This window comes from Hetaerina americana, unplaced genomic scaffold (genome assembly GCF_022747635.1).
Source record: "Hetaerina americana unplaced genomic scaffold, ioHetAmer1.1.p SCAF_7, whole genome shotgun sequence".
Classification (NCBI taxonomy): domain Eukaryota; kingdom Metazoa; phylum Arthropoda; class Insecta; order Odonata; family Calopterygidae; genus Hetaerina; species Hetaerina americana.
The window spans coordinates 62,740,710-62,765,524 of NW_027287316.1; the positions used below are offsets into that span (position 1 = coordinate 62,740,710).

A 24,815-nucleotide genomic window follows, 5' to 3' on the forward strand; every position below is an offset into this window, starting at 1 on the left:
TTAAGGAAGAACCTCACTACTCTTTCAGCATGGTCGACAGTGGTTTCGGCGTTGTTTTCACTTTTCTCACTCAAGAACCAACGAACTCTTTGAAGTTACATTGGACAGGAAGACAACTAACTTCCCAAGGTCACTGGGTATTGACGTTTCTCCTTACTCACCGACCGAGATTACCATCAATAAGTGAATCACCGAATTTGATTTAGTATTGAAATGAAAAAAAAATATTTAACTTAATATAATTATTTTCCTCGTTTTCGACTTGATTGATAAGAAGGCAGAATAACGCCACGTTCCAAAGACATACGGTTTCCAGGAAAAATATATTTGCTTTTTTGTTGTACATGCATAATGATTAGTTTTCGTAACATCTATTGTGAGGACTCTGTGGACCATTTATTTCATCTGAACGTATTTTTCCTAATTTTATTGACATGATCTCTCCTATCATAGTGCGACGGGGGTAATATTATGTTTTCATCTTCACTGCTAATTTCTAATTTCTCAACAACGTGCCAACTTACCCAGTCTCTATTCGGTATCGGCCTTATTTTGCGCCCTCTATGCTGCCTCGGTCCATTTTACTTTGTAAGCATTTAATGTTCATGCAGAAGCTTTAGCTTTTCCGCTCACCGGTCCAGCGGCCGAGTCCCGTAGTTGCCACTGAGATCTATGTTCATAATACGATATATGTCAAAAAATTTCCCGAAATTTTCTCACAAAACAATATTTCAGTAAAATATTATAGTCAGGAATTCATTTCAAAATATTCTAGTCCCCAACGTATATAATTATCTCAATGTTGTTTCAACTTCTTACAACAGTCCTGGAATGCATCTTCCAGAATGCTATAAGTTCATCCGTCGATTTTTTCTCTATTTCTGGAATGGTAACAACCGTTTTTCCTTTGGGCGGGGTATTTTATGTGGACAAAATTAAAAGTCAACTGGGGACAGATCTGGTGAGTAGAGTGCGTGTGGTAGCATAGCGGTCTTGTTTTTGGCTGAAAACTCACGAGTTCTGGGAGGCAATGAGCCCGCGTCCTGTCGTAGTGAAAACTCATCTCACCACTCTTCCAAAGTTCGGGCCATTTCCGCCTGATTCTGTCCCTTTGGGTGATTTATAACCTCCAGTTAGTAATCGTTGTTGTCTGACTCTCCTTTAAGTTGGTACTCGCGATGCACAAATCCATTTGCATCGAGTCAAATCACCTTGACATTCTAGCGAACCTGTCCAGCTTTGTTGAGGCCAGAGATGTTTCAACAACCCATTCTAAAGTATGCACTTTTGTTTCGTTGAAATTTCCGTAAATCCATGACAGCAAAGTTATTATGATCCGGGACAAAAAGGCTTCGCACCCTAAGCTCGATCACACAGTTCCGGACAGACTTATGCTCAATGTCATTTCTAGTCTGCTGTCATCTGGCGGAGTTTCAGTCTGGATTTCGTAGCACAAGCAAATCGAGATGCCACACTCATCTGCATGTCTCCTGACAGCCACACGTCACTGATGATCAGGCAAGGGAAATTTTTCAACCTCTCGATGTGGACGTCATCAGTCGACGATAATGATATTCCGGATCCCTCGTCGTCTTCCACTGATTGCAATCACTGTTCTAAACATTGGAAACCACTGATAGCATGCGGTTTCATTCATAGTATCCTTACCATTAGCCATGGTGATCAACTCAACACTCCGTGTCAAGGAATTTTAGAGTACCACTCAGTATTTCACAAAACAACTCCTTCTAACAGTTCATTTCGGTGGATCCGATTTTTCGCCCCACTCCAAGAACACCCTTTACATAAGCGGCCGTGCCTAGTTAGCAAAACAAGATACCAAAAAAGTTATTATACTTGGCGATTTGGAATGTTTTGTCGAACACAGCTTTTTGAAGCAGGTTGAAAAATTACAAACTTAAGCGCTCTAGTATGTAGGTTGGTGAATGTTTAAGAAACAGATCTAGTGGTAGCATTTGATCGAGGTGGTATCCCCTTGCCTTCCTCGATGTAGCTTTAGGTCATCTGTCATGCATGCAAAATCATTTCACCTATACGCAAATATCAGTTCGATCAAGCACTCGAGCAAAGTTAATCAAACGAAAGAAGGTCCTTACTTGATGAAATATTCAATAACATGGTAGAGTCTCAATTTCGCCAGAATAGAACGTTTATCTATATTTAAATCATGCGAGGGGAATGTAAAAAATTCGGGTCTATTTAAAAATCATGGCCGACAAAATGCATATACTACCTAATTAATTATCCCCTTAGCGCCTGAGTTCAGATCTATTTAAATTCCTAATGGCGCGAGGAAAGATGCCATTTTAAATCTATTCGTTCTACTACCTATCTCCATTAATTTACATACGTCATCTGATCTACCATGCTAAGTCGGGGCCTGTAAAATGTCCTTTACATCCTCGGATAAGTAGCTTGCCTTAATTTAACATGGTGGTCTGGGGCTTGGAGTGAAAGCAGTTGCGGAACGAGAAATCAGTGGTATTAGTGAATACTCAAGCGTTACTTAGCCAGTCAGCCAAAAGTCTAAAAGCATTAATTAACACGTTGCAGAATTAGTGAGATGGGTATGGAATGAGAATTCATGAGAAGTGAGAAGTTATGGGAGTTAGGTTACTTGTTTGGAGTTAAACTATAGTTGATAAATGTTCAATTATGTATTTTTATTGATACATTTCTTTCAACTCTATGGAAGCAGGTAAATAATAATATGATATGGTCGGCAGTATCAGTGAAATTAAGCATAATAATAATTCTTTTACATTACTTGATTAAAATGTATGGGTGGTACAAAACTCCGAAGAAAGAGAATCAGGGTAAAGAGGCCCGAACATTGAGAAATAGTGTATAGATTTTTCACCGCGACAACGCGCCGGCTCATTGTTTCTGAGAACTCGTGAGTTTTCAGCCAAAAACAAGACCGCTATGCTACCGCACGCACTCTACTCACCAAACCTGGCCCCATTTAGCTTTTTCCTGTGCCCAAATTAAATACCTTGCCCTAAATAAAAACAGCTCCCACAATTCCAGGGACAAAGAAAAATTTGACGGAGGAGCTTTTTAAAAAGTGGAAAGAACATTGAGATAAGTTCACACGTTGGGGAGTAAAATGCATTGAGTTGGACCCTGACCAATAATTTGTTACTGAATTATTTTTTGTGGTGATGTGATGATTACTACGGTGGATACATTCAAAGAGATATGGAAGTTACTTCAAAGACGTCATGGTCCGATTTTCCAATGTAAAAATCATCCCGATCAAGGCAAATGATTTTTAGACTATATTCACAGAAAATTATTTTTAATCTCTTCATACTTTCTAACTCCCATAATGCCTATTACGATGGTGATTCGAAAAGTAAGGTCTCCAATTTTTTTTTCATGAAAAATCAAATTTGTTCTCGATTTGTGTGCATCGTAGGAAAGAAACTCATTTAGCAATTTTTTTTACATAGTCAACTAGACGATCAATCATTTTTTGCATCCTTGTAAGCAGCTTTTTAATACTGGCGTCGTACCTTTCTCCAGCCGCGTCACGAAGCCAACTGACGGGGACCTTACTTTTCGAATCGCCCCCGTATTTTCCTCCCTTAACCTCACATTCCCAGCATTTACCCTTCTAATACCGTCGCAAGCCTTTCATTGCCTCTCCGACTCTGAATTTGTATGTTCTGTATTCTTTGAAGTTCTTCAGACAGCCGTTTCTTTTCCACTATTAGGCCTAAAACTTCATCGCTTGTTTTCCATTCCATGTATTTTATTTTTTCTATTCTTCACCAGAGCAACCCCACGAAAACATCAAATCTACGTTCATCCTTTATCCACAACTTTTGTTTAGGTGTTTATCCCATATGCTTTCAAAATTTGTCATTCCTTTGGGTTTCTTGCGAATTGGACTGTTTTCTTTCAATCTTATTCGGCTTCAGCAAAATCTTTCAGAATTTCTCTTAAGTCTCCTTCGCTGCTTATGAATATTATAATGTCTTCCTCTGAAGCATTTCGTTTTTTTCACACCTGTGCTCGTGATCTTCGGATTCCCTTACCACCAATCATTCTGGGAAGATGTTAATGTTAGGGTAATGGAATTTGTCTACGTTCATGTCTCTGACCTCTCTCCATATCACAACACCCCACCCATCAATTTTCTTCTCTCATTTTTGCTATCTTCGTATTCCGCATAGATTATTCAGACTTATTTTACCCTCCTTTCCATCACTACCAGGAATATTTGCCATTGCACGGCATAAAGGTTCTTCACTCAACTCAGCAAGCCTAACATAGCGCTTCTTACAACGTTAAAAAGTTATGAAATCTGAGAAGTTTTATCCATAAATTATAGCGTTCAGAAATTTTGGTTCGTGTCCAAATGAATGAATGTAGTGCAGGGCGTGAATGTATAAGACCTTTTAGATTTTAGAGCCTTATTCAGGCGCACCATTTTCAATACACGTAATAAGCGTATTCGATGAATGTGGCATTTCATCTGAAAGATAAGGAGCTAAAAATTCTTAGGGCTGAAACTGACACCAACTGAAAATTACACCAAAAACAAGCAATGCGCTTGAAGTGATAATTTTTATTGGGCCATGAAACTTAACGCAATTAAAATTGTTATCACTCACTCGATAGATGGAACGCGGGGTATAAATGGCATTAGCTGAGCCCCCACTATTTAGGAAGCGTGAACTTCGCCATTTGTTTGCTAATTTCACTCCATCGATTCAATGACAATGAGCGGTCGCGTTACTCTAGCAATAGTGTTTCTAAGCATTCTTCATTTTGAGTACACAAGCAGTGCTCCGGAATGTCTAGCTGAAGAGAATTACCCCGGATGCGTCAGAATCAACATATTCTCTGCAAGGAACAAAAACGGGAAATGGGTGACCAAATTCTCTGCCTATAAGGACGACTCGAATATTGACGGATACAATGATATTGCCTTGGATATATCTCAAGATTTGGCAATGTGCCAAGGAAGACGAACCTTGATCATACGGGGGCAAATAGAAGGTAATTATGCCGAACGAATCTAATTATCATCGGGATTGCATTCTTGTTCACTGATTAAAATACGGCTGTTACTCTTGTTATAAGGTTGATTTTTTTTAGAAATTATTAGTGGTAAAAAATCTCGAAAATAAATGTTTTCTTAGGACCAACCGGCAAAAGACTTAAAAAAACAGAAGGAGCATAAGAAGTATACGACGGAATTTACATTAACTTCACGTAACGTTATTATCATCAATTTGCAATTAATATGTACTAATATTGTGTTGCTTTCGGATTTGGAACGTGAAGAAATCTTGTAAATAAAATTTGCGGTCGAAAGTGAACTACTCAATCTTAGATTTCGGTTTATGAATCTATTTAAAATTATTATGCTCAGATAGGCGTAAAGGCATGCCTTCGATAACTTCTCATTATTAATTTATTTTTTCTCAACAGACAAGAATTCCTTCAAGGGCTATTCCGGGGAATGTAAAACGAAGGAGATACGCTTCCACCCCAAATGTGGAAGCAATGCGGTCATAGTTAACAACGGGCTTACTGTGACGAAACTTAAGTGAGTACAGACAGCATAACCGCCATAGTTCCTCGGCAGTTAGATCTAATTGTCACAAACTTCTAAAAGCAATTCTTCAATTTTCCAAACCCTCCATTATTTCATACTTCCTTACACACCATGCCATCGGTTGATTCTCCTTCAGTCTCTGCATTTCTTCTGTCACCACTAAGATAGGGCGTACACAATTTATGTTGAAACTGCAAATGAGGAGCGCTCGACGAATTCTAATGCGGTAGTAGAAAACTTGGCGATGCACAAAGTGAGAACACGCACGTAATACTCTATGCTATCCAAATGTGAGAAAATCGCTTTTTTGGCATAGAGAGAGAGGGCTAGGCATCCTACAATTAGTGATTAAATACGTAGTACATAAGTAATTTCCTGATTAATTATTTCGGTTCATTTGTCAAACTTAGGATAGCCATGCAAAAGAAAAATTCAATTAACTATCAATAATTTTTAATGCAATGTTACTGAAATAAGATATGCGTGGCAATGTTCGTTCGAGCTGCAGTTACTAGAAAAATAAACTCTATCGAAACACCATATGAGCAGGATTAGGAGTGATGTAAAACACAATATTCCACCTCTTATTTTAATAAATTAGTTAATAGAGAATTTTCTTTTAAAAACGTCTAACCATACTGTAAGGGGACGTGGGTAGACCAGTGGTAGCGTGTATGTCTGTGGAACCGAAGGTAACTGGTTCGAAACCCGGCCAGCTTTAATTTGCCACTTAAAAAAAAGTTTGTTAATGTTATTTCGGGAGGAGGCAACCACAAAGAAAAAAACACAACAATGGTATTTCAACAACGAGAAAAATAGACTCATACTAAAAAGCCTGAACCCATGTTGAAAGGCAGAAGTTTCACCATTAGGCACTGGTGGCGCAGACCGACTGAGTCGGCCCGGCATTAGCTGCCACAGCTGCGGGCGAGAGTTAAGTTCACGGTATCGGCCGTAGCACTGAGATGTGGCAGGCAGCGGGAAACCACCACATCATTCCCCCTTACCTATGCAGCCTTCCTTGCATTGAAATAAATTAGAATGTTGTAGCTGCTCTGAACCAATCCTAGGATTGAAATACTGACGATTGTATGTCGCTACAGCCATTTATTTTTTGACGACGCCCAAGAAATATGAAGTAATGCTATATTAAATTTAGCATTATAAAAACTCATAACAGCACATCACTTCCCTTTCAGCGTTGGTGAGAGTGGCTTCGGTGTTGCCTTTACAAATCGCCCTCTAATGGACAACGAACTCTTCGAAGTTACATTGGACAGGAAGACTACTAATTTCCCACATGCAATGGCCATTGGTGTTTCTCCGCACTCACCGAACGACATAACCATCAACAAGTTTATCACAGATCTTAAGTGAGTATGATTATGAAAAAAGAGCTCATTTAAATTGATTAAATTTGTTCAATTCTTGTTGTCAACAAGATAGATTAACGCCACGTTGGAAGAAATTCCTTTCCAAGGAAAAAAATTCATACTTTGCTCGTGCATGATGATCAGGGTCTTAGCATCCATTTGGAGTCAGTCGTTGGATCATTAATTTTAAAATTAAAAAATATTCAATGAAAATATAAACGATATTTAAATTAAAAGATGAGAAACTACGTATAACCACAAATATATTAGGGAAAGAGGGTATATATTTATAAATAGAAATGCATGTATGATGCTCTTGATTCTAAAGACGACGGCCGAGCCGTTTAAACGTCAAATAATATATTGTGAGTGTCCTTTCTGTGTGTCCCTATGGTCAAAAAATCTACGTCTGTGTTTTTATGTGTTTGTGCGTCGCCGAAGAGCGTTCAATTTCAAAGATCACTTATGAGTTTCTATATTGTTTGTTTGTTGCTGTCCAATTTATTATTCGGCACTTCCGTGTTACGTCGAAGAAATTATATATATATATATATATATATATATATATATATATAATTTCTAAAAATCTCTAATAATATATGCATAATTTCTAATTGTAACTAATTTGTTTTGAATAAATAACCAAACAAAAACTCGATTAAAATAGCTTTCATTGTGATTGTAAAATCCAATTAAGATGTAATGTCTATTCCTCGTTGCTGAAAATAATTTTAAAATCTTGTATTATATTCATTCATGAGAACCATCATATTCGAACGAGTTTTGCCACAAATAGTAACTTTAATTCTAACAGAGCAATTTTCTCAAACCTAGTTATACGTACGTGCCCACGTAATTTATATTAAAACTTTTATTCTAATAATGGGAAAAGCGAGGGAGGCCAATGGTGGGAATAAGGAATGCGGTAGTGGAGTATCCGACCAGAAATTGTTATGTAAAAAGGAGAAAATAGAGTTTATGACAAATATTAATTAGCAAATAATGTTTTAATACTTCACTGGTATATTTTCATTTCAGGCCACCATCATGGTCAATGTATTCTGCTGCTCTTTATTATAATAACACTGTTTCTAAGAAAAATTATGGCAGAACCTTGGATGCACTGGTGGTAAGGCTACAAATCATTTTTCAAAAGAATGTTTTCATGAATTTCCATTCAGGAAAAAAATTTATGCATTAAAACTATATTTCAGTCCGCTGATTTCATTTTGATGGGGAAATTATTGAAACAATGGCGATTGTGAATTTTTAAAGAAAAATGCAAAATGAAATTTAAGATGTTTTTCTGTCCAAATCTATGAATATTTATGAAATGATCACAATGAAGGAAATTTCACACACTATGTCCATAATGAAATAAATCATTACTGATATTTGCTTCAGGAAGGAGATCGTGTAGGAATGATGAGGCGCGACACTGGGACCCTGCATTACTTCATTAACGGTGTCGACCAGGGAGCAGCTGCAACGGGTATTCCAAGTTCAGTTTATGGACTGATTGAACTCTACGGAAGTGCGGCAATGGCAACCATCGTTAGTAAATCCGACAATAATTTCGCATTGGTGTGTGAAACATAGCAAGTCTTCACTGTATTCATAATTAACGCTACATATTTCCTGTTATTCACTCTTTTTCAAGAATCCATTTCATCTCTAGCATTGTACTGAATAAATTATAATTATATGTCAAATAAATTATGATGAAAACTTTTTCATTTGTTGAAGTCTCTCTCTCTATTATCTAAGGATCAGAATTGGTACACGGGGTGCAATGATGGGAAGAAATTTGAAATGCGCACTCTCGGAACTCTTCCCATGGTGGAAGCTTCATGATATCAATACTTCCCGCAACATGTGTCAGCCACGTGGTCTACCAAATTTCTTCAATGAAAGCTTGTTATTTTTGTCTCGTCCAGCAGCCATGCTTCAAAGCTAACTACCCTCTCCCTCCTTGCAAATTATATCTGTCAACATTTCCTCTATGAAATTAAAAAAAGTAAATTATAAATAGCGCCTAATCTAAATTTTTCAAGCCTTCACTATCTTCGCCTTCTATGGGGATTGAGGAGAATAGAACGAACAGGAAGTGTCCTTTATTCCTTAATAAAATGCGTTTCAAGGACAATCGTCCAAGGAGATTTGAGCTAAAATGTCCAAACAATGGTGACACCAATAGGATCCCCAATTAAATCGACTACACCATGGACAGTTTCGGGAACATCGGATAGAGCGATCACTTACTCTACACCAATGAATATGTCTAATGGTCCGTTGCTCTTCCGCATCACGCCCAATCTGCCCCCTACCTGAAAGCAGTGAAAAAACTTAAAATTACTGTGACTGAACTAAGAGTGGCGGAAAAAAATTAGGATTGGGATGATATGGTCGCCTGTTTCTTCAGTATAACTGGACATGTGGCCACCGTAACGTTAGGGCGACGTACAACCGTGAATCCTGAATGTTACACGAGCATTTTTTTTGCCAGAAGCGCTCGGGGAAATAAGGAAAAAGATGCGGCAACGAAGGATCATTCTTCATCATGGTAATGCAAGCTCTCACAGTTCGGATGGAACACCTACGTATTTGACTGACCAAAACGTCGAATTGAAGGGACATCCTTCGCACAGTCCGGGTTTTGTACCAAATGACTTCTTTTCATACCCGTTTATGAGGAAAGAATGGCGTGGCCAACGTTTTTCGGTGCCTGACGAAGCCGTTGATGCATTCAAAAACCATGTTTTGGAGGCAGCTCAATTAAAGTCGAAGGAGTATTGCGAAAACTGGGTCTAACGCATTTAAAGTTGCATTGAATATCATGCAGAATACTTCGAAAAACAATAAAACCATTACCAACTATACTTTACTGTCCTATCACAATAAGGCTGAAAATATAGGCAGCAACCCTCATAATTGTTTTCGACTTGATTTTTGAGAAGGTACAAAAACGAAACGTTCAAAGTAGTGCCTTTACCTAGGAATATATTTTTATCTGCTTGTTCTTAATGCACAATGATTAATTGTTGTAAAATCTATGGTGAGTACCCTGTGAACCATTAATTTCTCCTTAAATTTTTCTAATTTAATTGACATCATCTCTCCCACTGTAGTGCGACGGGGGTAGTCACAGCTTAGGCTACTACTACCCCCATCGTTAAAAGCTACGCCTAACTACTAAACTAATACGAGGGTGGTCTGAAAATTTTTTGTCCTCAGAATATTTCAGAAAAAATATATCTTTGTCAGGTCGGAAACTTTTCATCTCGTATAGTAGGTAGACGAAGGATTCACGCTCAGCGGTCCAGCGAAAGAGTCCCGTAGTTGACACTGAGATACATACAGTTCATCATACGAGGTCTGTTGAAAAGGTTCTCCATATTTTATGACAAAAAAATAATTCAGTAACAAATTGTTTGTCAGGGTCCACCTCAATGCATTCTACTCCCCAACGTGTGCGCTTATCTCAATGTTGTTTCCACCTTTTAAAAAAGCTCCTCCGTCGAATTTTCCTTTAGCCCTGGAATGGTGGCAACTGTTTTTATTTAGGTCAGGGTATTTAATTTGGGCACAGGAAAAAGCTAAATGGGGCCAGGTTTGGAGAGTAGAATGCGTGCGGTAGCACAGCGGTCTTGTTTTTGGCTGAAAACTCACGAGTTCTCAGAGACAATGAGCCGGCGCGTTGTCGCGGTGAAAAATCCACACACTATTCCTCAAAGTTCGGGCCTCTTTACCCTGATTCTCTCTCTTCGAAATTTTATAACACCCAGGTAGTAATATGTGTTGACTAAACGTCCTTGAGGTAAGTAGTCGTGATGCAAAAACCCATTTGTATCGAAAAATTACACTCAAAATCACCTTGACATTCGAGCGAACATGAGGAGATTTCTTGTTAGCGGGGATGTTTCACCCATGCATCGTAAAGATTGCACTTTTTTTCATTGTCATATCCATAAACCCTGTCCGAAACTCGAAACCTGTTATGATCCGGGACGAAAAGGTTTCGCCCTCTTCAGCTAGAGCAAACAGTTCCGGACAGACTTATTTTATTTATCAGGTAATCTACCGGTTAAGGTAGGTTTTTTTGATGGACACAACTACCAAACAAATATTTTGTGACTACTAACAAAACACAACCCTAAATTCTACTCTACACCAGGTCCCTCTTCATCTCTGACTACTTTCTTCCTCCCTTCATCCCGTCCGACATCCCTATCCTGTTCCTTCCCTTTCCTCGTTTGCCAAACATTCTCCCCTCAATTACAGTCTTCAACATCCCGCTGCCGGTCAATACCCCCTTCATCCCCTTTTCCTGCCTCCAAAAGATTTCTCCCAACAAACCCCTTTCTTTGACCACCATACCAAGTACTTCCTCATTTGTTTTCTTCTCTGTCCATTTCACCTTCTCCATTCATCTCCACACCCACATTACAAAAGCCTCCAGTCTACGTCTATCCTCCTGCTTCAATGACCACGTTTCCGCGCCGTACATAGCCACGCTCCATATCAAAGTTTTTACGAGTCTTTTCTTAACATCCTTAATCAACGTCCCTGTCATCAACTCCCTCCTCCTTGTGAAAGCCTCTTTGCATAGTGCAATTCTTCTTACGTCCCTACTACAAAACACTACCGAGATACGTAAACTGTTCTACCTGCTCTAATTTTCGCTTTGCCTAGCTCTAGACTTATGCTCAATTACATTTTTAGTCTGTTATCATCTGGTGGAGTTTCAAGCTGGATTTCGTTGGACGAAAAAATCGAGATTCCACATTCCTCCCCATGTTTACTGAACATCACACATAGATGGTGATCGAGCGAGCGAGATCGTTCACGTTCTCGTATGTGCAGATCATCAGTCGACGTTGATGATATCCCGGAGCGCTCGTCGTCTTCCACTGATTGTCTCCCCATATTGAACTTTGGAAATTGTTGATAACATGCGGCCCCGTTCACAGCATCCTTACTATAAGCCTCAAACCAAAATCTCTACGTCAAGGGTTTACAGAGTACCACGCAGTATTTCACAGATCGACTCCTTCGAAGAGTTCATTTCCGCGGGTTCGATTTATCGCCGCACTCCACGATTATCCCTTCACATAAGCGGCCGTGACTGATCAACAAAACAAGATATCAACAATGTGATCAAAGTACGTGATTATGAAAGATATTGCGTAAACGGCTTTTTGAAAGGGATAAAAATTTACCGACTGTCAGCGCGCTGTTTAGAAAGTAGGGGAACGTTTAAAAAACAGACTGGTTGTTGCATTGGAACGAGGTGGTATCCCCTTGCCTTTCTCGATATAGCTTTAGGTCATTTGTCATGCATGCAAAATCATAATCATTCCACCTATACATCAGTTCGATCAAGCACTCGAGCAAAGTTAATCAAATGAAAGAAGGTCGTTACCTGATGGAATATTCAATAACAGGATGCGGTCTCAATTTCGCCCGAATAGGACGTTTATCTATCTATCTATGTTCAAATCATGCGAAGGGAGTGTTAAAAATTTGCCTCTATTCAAAAATCATGGCCGAAAAAATTAATACACTACCAAAACTAATTGTGCCCTTAGCACCTGAAGTCATATCTATTTTCATCTCTAATGGCAGGAGAATGAAATGCTATTTGAAATCTATTCAACCCTTATTTTATGTAAGTGATCTGTTCTACCATACTAAGTCGGGACCTGCAAGTCCCCAACGTCTTTGGATATACAAGCTGCCTCAATTTTAAGCAGTAAAATTAATCTGTATTTAAAATACTAAAACAGGTAGAAGCTAGCCTCTTCTACTTGAGCATCTGCTTCTACCCTAAATGCTTTCAATAGTGTTGCGACACTGTTACGATGTTCATTAAAAACGTGTATACAAACAATTATACTAATCTATGATTGTCCTATGCTTTTACCCAAAATGATTCCCCTGAATAGCCTACAATATTTTTTCTTATGTTTTACAAGTCACTGATGTAAATCTCAGGAGAAAGCTAAATGTCAATCATAACGTAGTTGTAGGTTGGTTCACTGAGATATTGAATATTAAAGTTTCGTCTCAATTTTATTTGCTCCGAGATCCGTAATGTTAATGGGTCATTGGATTCCATTGATTTTATGCTCCTAGCCTTAGAATTGATTGCATGATTACGCTACTATTCATACTCGACAAAAAATGAGTCAAATTTGGTTAAATAATGTATCTATCATGAACATGTAGTTTTTTAATTTGAAGCTCTCGTCGGAACACTCTCCGTTTTCATCCAAAAGGCCTTTTTTCTCTTAATCTCTTTTTTTATGTCCAAATATGCTAATAATAGAAATTGTGATGTGGGTTTTCCGTGAGTAGTATATAGGAACATATTTTCCCAACTTCTCTTATTAGGGCCGTGTTATGTTTCTACGTTTGCTTTATATTTCTCCCGGTGTTTGAGCAGCCCTAAAATGTATGCCTTAGAAACTTCTCGAAACCAAACCCATAACATTTGTCACCTCCATATATTTCTTTACATTTTTGTGTACTCTTAATTTCTTGAAATTTCCAGCCAAGTTACGAATCCACTGCTTTCACATCCATCACCCAAGTAAACTCCAAACCCCCCACCATGTTCTTCGGCCAAAGGAGAAAACCTTATATCAAGCGCGATCCCCTGATTGCCTTATGAACCACACACATAACACCGTCTATGAAGGGGAGCATTTACAAGTTCGTGGGCCTTTCCTATGCATTTTGAGCCGGCTTTCACTTTTTACATTTGGCAGGTTGTGGTCTCTCACCATGAGGAGCTCTAGATGTCTTCTATTCCCCGTAAGAATTTCATTTAAGATGCCAAGCCTCTGTGAATCTTTCTCTGGCTTTCTTTAAGCTGATCATTTCATGGTTCTCCATCATCATTTCCGATACAATTGAAATTAAATTTCTAATGTATACAAATCTATTACCAACTCTCGTGCTCGGATCCCTTTAAGGCACTTGGTGACTTTGATGAAATAGATCATTGAGAGATTTTCCCTTTCTATCCACGAACCTGAGATAAATATAACATCTGGACTTAGAGTGATAGCATCCTCACGTTTGGTTAGCAGTTGATGTTTCCTTTATTCTTTCAGAGAAATTTTAAGAATATATGAGCAAACGAATTAAAAAAAAATTGATGCTGTTTGAAAACTGAAATATAAATTTATATTTCATTGATGACATTTTAATTGAGAACATCGTAACTTTATCTCACAGAAACAGGTTGTACATAAATTCAATCATCCATATTTAATAAGTTACATTTGGGATAAGCAAACATATTGAATCAAATTTTCAAAGACTAAAGTGTTTTATTGAATTCATTAATGGATTTATATATATCACGGCATAGAGAGCTGGACTAAAACTTGAATTAGTGTTGCATAAAAATGGCATCATTATTTCTGGAATTTCCTTGGAGTGACCCGTGTTAACATTGGAATAAGATTTTTTTAATATCTCTTTACTTTAATTTGGTTTATATATGAACCGTTCATTAATGCACTGTGTTATCTTTCAATTCAGATTCTTTATAGTGAAAAATTCTGATTGCAAATTTCATACAATCTACCGAAGTGCAGATTTTATCATCTATAGTTTACCATTTAGAAGGGTACCCTCCTCCACCTTTTCTGACGCTCTCCAACCGAATCAGATGAACTCCTTCTTTCACGCACATGTTTTCCGTAAGAAAATGCATTTTTAGGAAAATTGTGGAAGGGGACTGCGTGAAATTCTCTAAACAATAGTGACACTGATTGTATCCCTAATTATATCGACTACACCATAGACAGCTTTGGGAACATCGGAAGCAGCAATTCCTTGATCTACACCATTGATGAATATATGCAATTGTCCGTTGCTCTTCCGCATCACGCCCACTCTGTCCCCTACCTGAAAGTAGTGAAAAAAGATAAAATTAATGTGACTGAAATATAAACTTAGCACCGCTGTAAAAAGGTTATAGCCATGGGGGTCCCCTCCAAACGTAGTTATGCAACCGATGAGTTGTTATGCCCTGTCCTTAATCTTGTAATGACAACTTAGGTTAAACACGTCTTATAAACAAACAAAGACTTTTTCGGCCTTAAAGTTTTTTTAGAATGCAAATAGCTCAATTTAAATAAATATAGTTGATGCTGCGATTGATGGTAGTCGATTGGATTTGAACTGTAGTTGGTAAATGTTGGTTACTGTATTTCTTAAAGATATTTTTATTACAACTGCGTAGTATCTAGTAAATATTTAAATGAAGATTCCGGGAGTACCAGTGAAATTTAGCGTAATAATATTTATTTTACGTTACTTGATAAAAATATACGTTCTTAAATTTAGGAATATTTAGATGCTACACCCTAAGAGTTTCTGGATATTTTAATTTAAGAATTAATCCCTCCGAATTAAAAACATTTAGGAATATATTTCCTATTCTAAGAATAGTAAATTAAACTTTGTTTCAGCAGTATATAAGTTAATTTTAAAAAAAATTTCAAATTATCTATTCAAAATAACCTTGCAGACATTCAAATTATAATTGAATTACTATACATAATAACATTTTAATATTTATTATTACTAATAGACCAGTACTTTCTGAATCTGTGAAATAGGGTGGAAGAAAATCACCAATATCGAACAAACGTTTTCTACCGAATACATTATTGTGTTTCACTTTCCAGTCCGAAAGTTCCAAAAACGTACTCATCCCAAAAAAAAACTTGCCTGGAGGTTAGCAAGATTCTTTCCGTACTTGCTCAACGTTCTATTTCCATCCACATAAATGTCCTCGTTGTACATCATCCATGTGTTGGACCTAAATGGAAATGGGTATGATTTTAATAAGTTCTGCAAGGGACAATAAATCAACTGAAATTCATAAGCAACAAATTTGTGTGATATACATTTGCAGTAAACAGAGTAGCTCCGCTCAGCGATTACAAAGAGTTTCCAAATTTTTTCTTACCTTGGAGAAGAAGGGAAAGAAACATTTGCATATTAAAAGTAAGGTAGAAAAAATGTATGATAGTATATACAAAAATGCGTATAATCTTAAAAAAATCCAGTTCGAAAGGTAGCACGTGTATATCACATGATTGCTGAGTTATCAATAATACAATATCTCTTACTTGACTTGCATCATCCACAGAGGAAAATTGAAAGTATCGATGGGAACGAGCGTGGCACCAATTCCCATTGAGTTTCCTGCCCACTTGGAGATTTTGCTTTCCAAACGGATTTCAAATAACTCATCGTTATTAAGGGGCCGGCTGGTGAAGAGAATTCCATATCCACTTTCTTTATCTGGACTTGGGTTTGAGAGAAGGTAGAAAATTGAGATTAAATGAGAGGTAGACATTTTTATGTCGTGTAGGGAATGAGATTTAGAAAATATAAATGGAGTCATAATTGAGATACAATATGTAACCATGCTTGAAAGTTACATTAGAGTACGTTATCAGATTTACATTGCCTACGACTAGATATCCAAGTGAAATATTTGAAGTGCATACTTCATTCGGAATGCTGAAAGCCCGTTGTTGATGATTACAGCATTCTTCCCGCTTTTGTTGTTGAACAGAATTTTTTCCAATTCCTTTCCATTTCCAGGTTGTTTTCCTGCAGTCGAAATAAATAACTTATTTTAGGAAGTCAAAGATGGAAAAGAATTTTACAGAAAGGAAAATAGAAGAATTTTTGGAAATTCATAGGAGGAAAAATTAAATACGACATTTTGACTATTTGTGGAATAACTTTGGTATTAGAATGTCATAGTTATCCATCATAATTAGCACCAAAATATATTTCTTGAACCTCCCAAAGATTTCCTGATCCGTACGTTATGTTCCTTCAATAATCATTCCACGGCATCCTCCGTTCTTCTTCCTCTCTATGGTTTCTATAGTTTTGACAATCAGTGGGCTTGTTGCCTCATTAAATGAAATTCCTTCTTCCCATCCTTAGCATAGCTTTTCTCCTCACTCTTTCTTCGTAATACTTCTAAGCTTGTTTCTCTATCCAATCATTTCCTTTTTCTCATTATTCAGTAAAAATATATATTATTATGTAAATTTGTAATGATATCCTTAAATCCTTTATGTTTTACAAATAATTTATTTTGGGAGTAAAAGGAGAGTTTTAAGGTAATTTCTGCACCAGTATGATTCACTGTCTAAAAAACTATTCTTTCACGTTGCTAATAATATTTTGTCTCCATAAAATAATTGATATCTCCAATTTATAAAAATTTGGAAGTATTTTTACTCCAAAGAGAATAAAGAAAAAGCCAAGTCACTCATAGCTTAATGGAAACCTTTGCATGCATTAAATTAAGTTTTTATGTTGCTTTTTCCTTGACGATTGGTCCAGATTCCTACGTTACTGATTTAAAATTAACTTTTTCAGATGCATGCTTCTCTATGTAAAAAATGGAAAACTATCCTCATTAATTCACTGACGATTTTAAATTTCTCTGGCATACATATTTTTTAGTCAAATTTTTAAAACTTATTCAAACAGGTTCTTCGCCGCCCCTCCTCTGGAATATCTCGATTCCCAAAATACTATTATTACTATGCATCCCAAGATTATTTCATCCATTCGATAACTTCTTTTGAAGCTTTCGGAGTTAAATTATTAAGGCTATAGTCAATATATTCACTTGCTTGACGAAAATAGCATGACCTTCTTATTGTGGCTGCGTAGTACGTGTGTATATTGATATTAGACTTTAATGTTAGTCCCAAATTCCAAACGATTTTCAGTTACAAGTCATACCTGAACTTAGACACAACTTCATGAACACTTACAGTACTTCTTTCATTTAATGTCCTAAAGATAGTTTCTACTCGATGTTTTTCTTTAATTAAGATTAGGTCACAAAAATAATAGAGCTATGTGCTACTTTCATAAATGTCTTGATATCTAAAATGAAAATTAAGGGTAAATTTACAAAATTGTATGTAATAGAAGACAGAAACGAGTAAAAGCAATTTTGAGTAGTAATAGTAGTATTTAGGGGAGGCGACCGACTACTGAGGTCATTTGCGCCAAAGGGGATGGACAGCAAAGGATGAAGGGTGGAGAGAAACCCGGCGTCGGCATTAGCCTACCTTTTACGAATGGCGCATAGGGGACCGCAGTATAACGTCACATCCCACGTACGGCGTACTCACTCAAAGTGCTCGAGTAGGGATCGAGATACCGCTGAAAAATATTCAACTCCGTCGGGATTTGAACCCAAGCCCTCTAGGTGGGAAGCCGGTACGTTAGCCCCCGCATCATCTCGACCCCCGCAAGTTTTAATACGGACTTGAATTGTTAGGACGACGCTTGCAACAAGGACGCTGGAAATTAAAATCTGGATATGAAGGTAAAAAATAAAAACATATAAGGGTTGTGCAATGTGAGATTGAAGGAAAGGGGGCCTTATTGTAGCAATGATAATTCAATGACAAAGAGCGTGATTAAATAAATAGAGCCAACGAGTGACTGGCGATTTTCTAATTGTTCAGGAGTCACCCTGTGGTATGGATAATGATTCATTTGTCTCACAAAAAAACCCTAAAAAAATGAATCAGACCAAGGAGTTATTGCCCCATTTCAGGATGGTCAAAGGGTATTTCACACGCGAAACGTGAATAATTTGGGTTACTGATCGATTATATTTACTCTCAGCAAATCGTAATGTTTTGCATAAAATTAAAACCTTACCATGTGTACGATTAAAAATTTATATTATGCGAAGCAGAGTTTGAGAGGGTGCATTGACCAGCTCCAATTTTCCAAATATATATTCTGAGCAAAACAACTATGCACAAAAAGTCAGTTAAAATTTCATTCCGCAACATTGATAGGATAATATGTTTTAGTTCAGAAAGTGGATAAGTATCAACTCATGATAAAACATATTGTCGAGCAGTTAAATATTGTAACATGTAATCAACATTAAAACAAGCAGAATACCAAGACACCGACAACAAACTTGAAAAATTACTTACCATCCGCTCCCCGGTGTGGAGTTGCAGGTTTCACATAACTTGTAACATTAATGAAATAATACATGAAAACCTTGGCAAGATAACGACCATGTCGCCCTCTCTCTCTCTTTCTCTTAACACTCACCTGTGGTGAATCCTTTGATGAGTACTACAATTTTCCCGTTGCCCTCGAATATCTTATGCTCAACGTCCACGTTCAAATTTCTGGAGGAGTTGCTCATTTCGTTTCGAGCGAAGAAATCCGTTTCCCAATTTCCCGTGGAATTCTTAATGCCTTTTAAAGATAGCTTGAAGGAGCCACCAGAGCTCTCCTCTTTCGGACATTGAATCTCTGTATTCGACTCCTGCAGAGTCACCGTTGAATGGCACAGAAAAACAATTCCAAATATGAGAGGGGGCGTCCAAGTCATTTTATCGGAGACACTGGTGATTTTCTGCCGTTCTATTAAACAGTCTTCCGTCGACTTTTCCACGCGACTTGTCTGTGATACATGAACCGGCCAACAATAGCATTTATATATATACATATAGCTCAATTTACTGGACCTAAAGGGCAAGTACTGATTAAGAGAAACCGTCAATCATGTCCAATAACGGTTGATATTCACTAAATTTATGAGGAAGGCCATTTCTTTCTACGACCTCATATATCTCGTAAATAAGCGATTAAAAATGCGATTTATACAGTCTTCCGTCGACTTTTCCACGCGACTTGTGGTATGTGATACATGAACCGGCCAACAATCGCATTTATATACATACATCTATTAAAAAAATATACGAGGGTCATCCGGAAAGTAGTACCCGTTCGTGCCGCATGAAGTGCTGACGACGCGAGTAGCCGCTGGACGAGGTCAGATAGCTTCAGTGGCTTGTCTGCCTTCTCTGAGCCAAGTTGCGTGACGCTAGCATTGCCTGTGTTGTTTCTGTGATTGTTTACAATGTTTAAAAAAATTGAGAACGCCGCCAGTTGTGAAGTGAGGGCAGTGATTAAATTCCTCAATGCAAGAAACGTTCGCCCATGTGATATTCATCGCCAATTAAAGGAGGTGTATGGAGACAATGTAATGGACGAGTCGTCTGTTCGGCGGTGGTGTCGCAACTTCAACATGGGGAGGGGGAACACACACGACGATGAGCGTTCGGGGAGACCGTCTGTCATTAATGACCAACTGGTGAGCTCAGTTGACGAATTCGTGAGGAACGATCGGCGCGTCACAATTGATGACATCTGTGAGCATTTTCCCAATGTTTCTCGAACAATTGTTCATGAAATTGTTAAACACCATCTGCATAATGCAAAAATTTGTGCAAGATGGGTCCCTCGCGTATCTCAATGAGCTGGCGGCGAAGGACTATGCAGCAGGAATACAGAAACTTGTCACACGTTATGACAAATGCCTTAATTTGCTTGGAGATTATGTTGAGAAGTAGTTTAAAGTATCCTCTTTCAAATAAAATTTTTTATGTTTGTTAATATTTACTTTTGTCTTTTTATTTCACGAACGGGTACTACTTTCCGGATGACCCTCGTATGTATATATATATATATAAATACATACACACACACACACACACATATATATATATATATATATATATATATATATATATATATATATATATATATATTTCTATGTATTTCTATATTTATATATATAAATCTCGATTTACTGGACCTTAAGGTCGAGTACTGATTGATAAAAACCGTAAGACATGCTCAATAACACTTAATATTTACTAAATTTATGAGTATGACATTTTTCCTCCACGACCTCTTATATCTCGTAAATAAATAATGAAAAATGTGAGTTATAAGCTATTACTTTATCTTGAAGTCCGTGACTATGAGTTAGACATTCTGACAGGGTTATGAGATATCAATGCCTGGATCATAATTTATACATTTAATCTAAAAGGAATAGTAATTAAATTGATAGCAAACAAAATAGCAGAAAAAAATCAATGTGAGAAATCTACTCTCCTTGAAAGGTAAATCGGTCCAGGCGAATGCTTTTTACACCTTCAAATTGTTGAATTGTAATGCGCATCAGTGGATGACTCCATTAGAAGTTACTCTCACGGCATCTTCAGCAGTTTCTTTGAAACTGTAGAAAAATTAAGAATTCTAAATTTTGATTTATTATTGTTAAATTATTACACAAAATATTAGCAACAGTTACTTCTTATGGTATTTTCTAGTCAGTGACAAATACATCAATCTAATGATTGATTCCCAATCGTAAAATAATCTTTTTCATATGTTCTCTACTTATGTAAAGTTATGAGTAAAGGTATTACAATAGAGTTCTAAGCTTACTAAGCATCTTGAGCTTGAAGTGTGACTCTGGGTTTCATGTGCGCACAATCTCACTATTACAGGACTATATTAATGAAATCGTTTTCTTTGCTGACAACATAAGGCGTATCGAATTGATGCTAATATTGCAAAATACTGGTTCATAATTTCCAATCAGTTGGTTCCTGAGCTTCTTGAGCATTTAGCATTCCTTCAACTTGCTAAAATGCCAAGTTTTTTTTTGTTTAGCAAGAGCAAGACATCGATATCAAATGTCATGTAAGAGTGTTTTTTTTCTAGATAATTATCACAACCCTTCAATTATCATCGAATCTTTGTGGGTTTAGACAGACATTGGGAAATGTGTTTACTATTTTTTTGACGTACAACTAAAATAAAATAAAATACTCACCCATAGTAAATTTCATGACAGACGGCTATGTTTTTATGTCGTTAATGTATTTTGAAACATTAATTTCTCAAAATATTGGAGAAACAATTGATATTGCAAAAACCTCTAGCATAGAAAGAGTTCCAAGAGGGCTCATTTTTCATTTCTTCTCAGCGTTGCACCTCGTGCGCCAATAGTGACCCTTGGATAACAGAGAGTGAGAGATTAAGTATTCAGCAAATGAAAAAGTATGCACCGTACTATATTTGATTTATAATTAATATTATAATGTATTCAGTACAATGTTTAAAATGAAAATTTCCAAGCATATTTATCGAATTTTATCGAACCCCCATATATGGAGGATTAAGACTAAATGATGCTAAACGCACTATATTCCATATTTTATTTTAATTAACAAATTTATAGAGAATTTCCTTTTAAAAATGTTTAACTCTACTGTAAGTCGCTACATGCATTTATGTTTTCATGACGCTTACAATTTTGAATGCGCTTGAACCAATTTTCGCAATACTCTTTCCACTTTACTTGAGATACCTCCAAAACATGGTTTTTGAATGCATCAACGGCTTCGTCAGGCACCGAAAAACGTTGGCCACGCAATTATTTCCTCATAAATGGGTATGAAAAGAAGTCATTTGGTACAAAATCCAATTTGGCCAGTTAAATACGTAGTTGTTTCAGCCGAACTGTGAGAGCTTGTATTACCATGATGAAGAATGATCCTTCGTTGCCGCTTCTCTTTTCGTATTTCACCGAGCGCTTTTGGGAAACAAATGATGGTGTAACATTCAGAATTCACGGTTGTGCGTCGCCCTTAAGTTACGGTGGCCACATGTCCAGTTTTTCCGAAGAAATAGGCGACCATATCCTTTGATGCGCTTCGTGCACAAACCACTTTTGTCAGATTTGGCTCGTCTTGGAAGACCCATAGAATGGATTGCTGTTTTCTTTCGGGCCCTAACGCATAGATCCAAGATTCGTCACCTGTGTAGATTTTATACACAGCTTATGATGCGCTTCGATTGTATTTCTTGAGCATTCACTCTCACTTCTCACTCTCTATTATTTAAGGGTCACAATTGGTGCGAAAGGGGCAACGCTGAGAAGAAATGAAAAGTGAGCACTCTTGGAACTCTTTCCATGCTGGAGGTTTCTGTATATCAATTTCTTCTCCAAAATTTTGAGGAAGTAATGATTAAAAATATAATACTTGCCTAAAAATATAGCCGGTAGTTTTGCAATTGAGTATGGGTGTGTTTTTGATAGTGTTTTAGTTGTATGACAAAAAATAGCAATCACATTTCCCAATGGTGCCAAAGTGATATGAAGTATCTGTAAAAACACACAAAATTTCCGGACCAGGCAAGGACGGCCCTTGTCAGGACCAACGCTCCCCGTGACCCAGAGATTGCTTCCGCGGCTGTCGCTCCCGTCGCCTCCATTGCTCTGCAGGAGGACCAGGAGCTTTGGGTGACAGTTGCGACGATCTCCAAGACTCTGAGGCGGTACATCACCAGCAAGCAAGGGCTCCTGCTCCTCTCACTCCTGGAGGAACTGGCGAGCGCAAGATCGGTTTCTTCGCCCAGTCATGGGTAGAGACCCTCTAGTGCTCGTCCAGTGGAACGCCAACGGCATTCTTCGCCGTCGTGAAGAACTTCGGGCGTTCCTCCAGGACAAGAATGCTGCCGTTGCAGCCATCAATGAGACGCATCTCCGTCCGTCCGACGCAAGGAGACTCCCCGGCTGGACCATCTTCAGGTCTGATCGGGACCTTCAGCGCCAGGGCGGTCGAACATCAGGAGGTGCGGCCATCCTCGTCCGGAATAACATTGAACACCGAGCGTGCCGAATGATCACTCATCGGAACGCGGAGGCTGTCTCGGTGGACGTCCGGACGCGGGGAGGATGGCTCCGGATATCTTCCCTATACTTCCCGCCAGGGAAGCCCTGGGACCCGGATCTCATCCTGGACCTACTAGGAAACGGCAGCCCGGCCATCATTCTGGGAGACCTCAACGCCAAGCACCCCACCTGGAATTCAAGGTCTCTCAACACGAGAGGATAAGCCCTCCGCGAGCTTGCAGACGACGAGGGACTAACGGTGATTGGCCCGGCGACGGCGACGCACCAGCTTGGAGACGTCCTTGACATTGCAATCTCACGTGGTGTCCGGACGTCTCTCAGTATGCACTCGTGTGTTGAACTGTCGTCGGATCATAACCCGACCATCCTGTTGCTGGGGACCAGAGTTCCAGTGATTCCAGCCAGATCTCAACTTGACCTTCGTGCCGCGGACTGGAAGACCTTCCGAGGGCTCATCGCTGGTAAGCTGCCGAGGGAACTGACTCCACCAACATCGGAGGAGATGGCAGACCAAATGGTCGGTCATCTCACTGCTACCGTCACCGCTGCCATTGAGGCTGCGATTCCTAGAAGGGAGAGGCGCTCGTACTACTTGCGTGTGCCGCTTCCTCCCCCGGTTCGCGGACTCATCACGCGCCGGAATAACATCCGCAGGCGCTGGCAGCGGTACAGGACCGACGACCTTCGGCAGCAGCTACATGCGCTTGACCGGGAAGTCCGCTGCGCCCTCCAGGAAGTCCGCTCGGACAACTGGGAGGCGCACCTACGGGAATATCTCTTGTGGGAGATGGCGCGGAGGACATGGAAGAGATCTGGAAGATCTGCAGGAAGCTGCGAGGAAGCCAGCGACTGGACCCCATCGTCGTCTGCGGTGATGAGGTGGCGACATCTCCCGGGGCGAAGGCAGAAATGCTTGCGACCTATCTCGAGGGCACCTTCAGTCCTAACCCCCGGAACGCGGATTCGGCGGCCATCGAGGAGGAGATCGCGGTGTCGGAGGAAGCGGTGAATGCTGCCCCTGAAGATGCTGAGGCTGCTCCCCAGTTCCGGAAGGAGGACGTTCTGGGCACGATACGCTGCTTACGCAAGAGGAAAGCCCCGGGAAATGACGATATACCCAATATTGTCATCCGGGAACTTCCGAATGCAGCGGTGGCGTACCTGACCAGCATCTACAACGGCTGCGTCAGGATTTCCTATTTCCCGACCACTTGGAAGAGAGCGAGGATCATACTATATGTCTCCCGAA

At 38.8% G+C, this 24,815-nt stretch overlaps 1 protein-coding gene across 1 annotated transcript in view; it reads right to left on the bottom strand.

Annotated features, from left to right (window-relative positions):
- Positions 1 to 14,730: 14,730 nt before the first annotated feature.
- Positions 14,731 to 24,815, bottom strand: part of LOC139696863 (neuralized-like protein 4) — a 38,171-nt gene continuing 28,086 nt past the window's right edge. The window contains exons 5-6 of the mRNA XM_071595743.1: positions 15,715 to 15,837; positions 14,731 to 14,886 (exon numbers count right to left, since the gene is read on the bottom strand). Of these exons, the coding sequence (XP_071451844.1) occupies positions 14,731 to 14,886; positions 15,715 to 15,837 (279 nt within the window). The remainder of the gene's footprint in view (positions 14,887 to 15,714; positions 15,838 to 24,815) is intronic.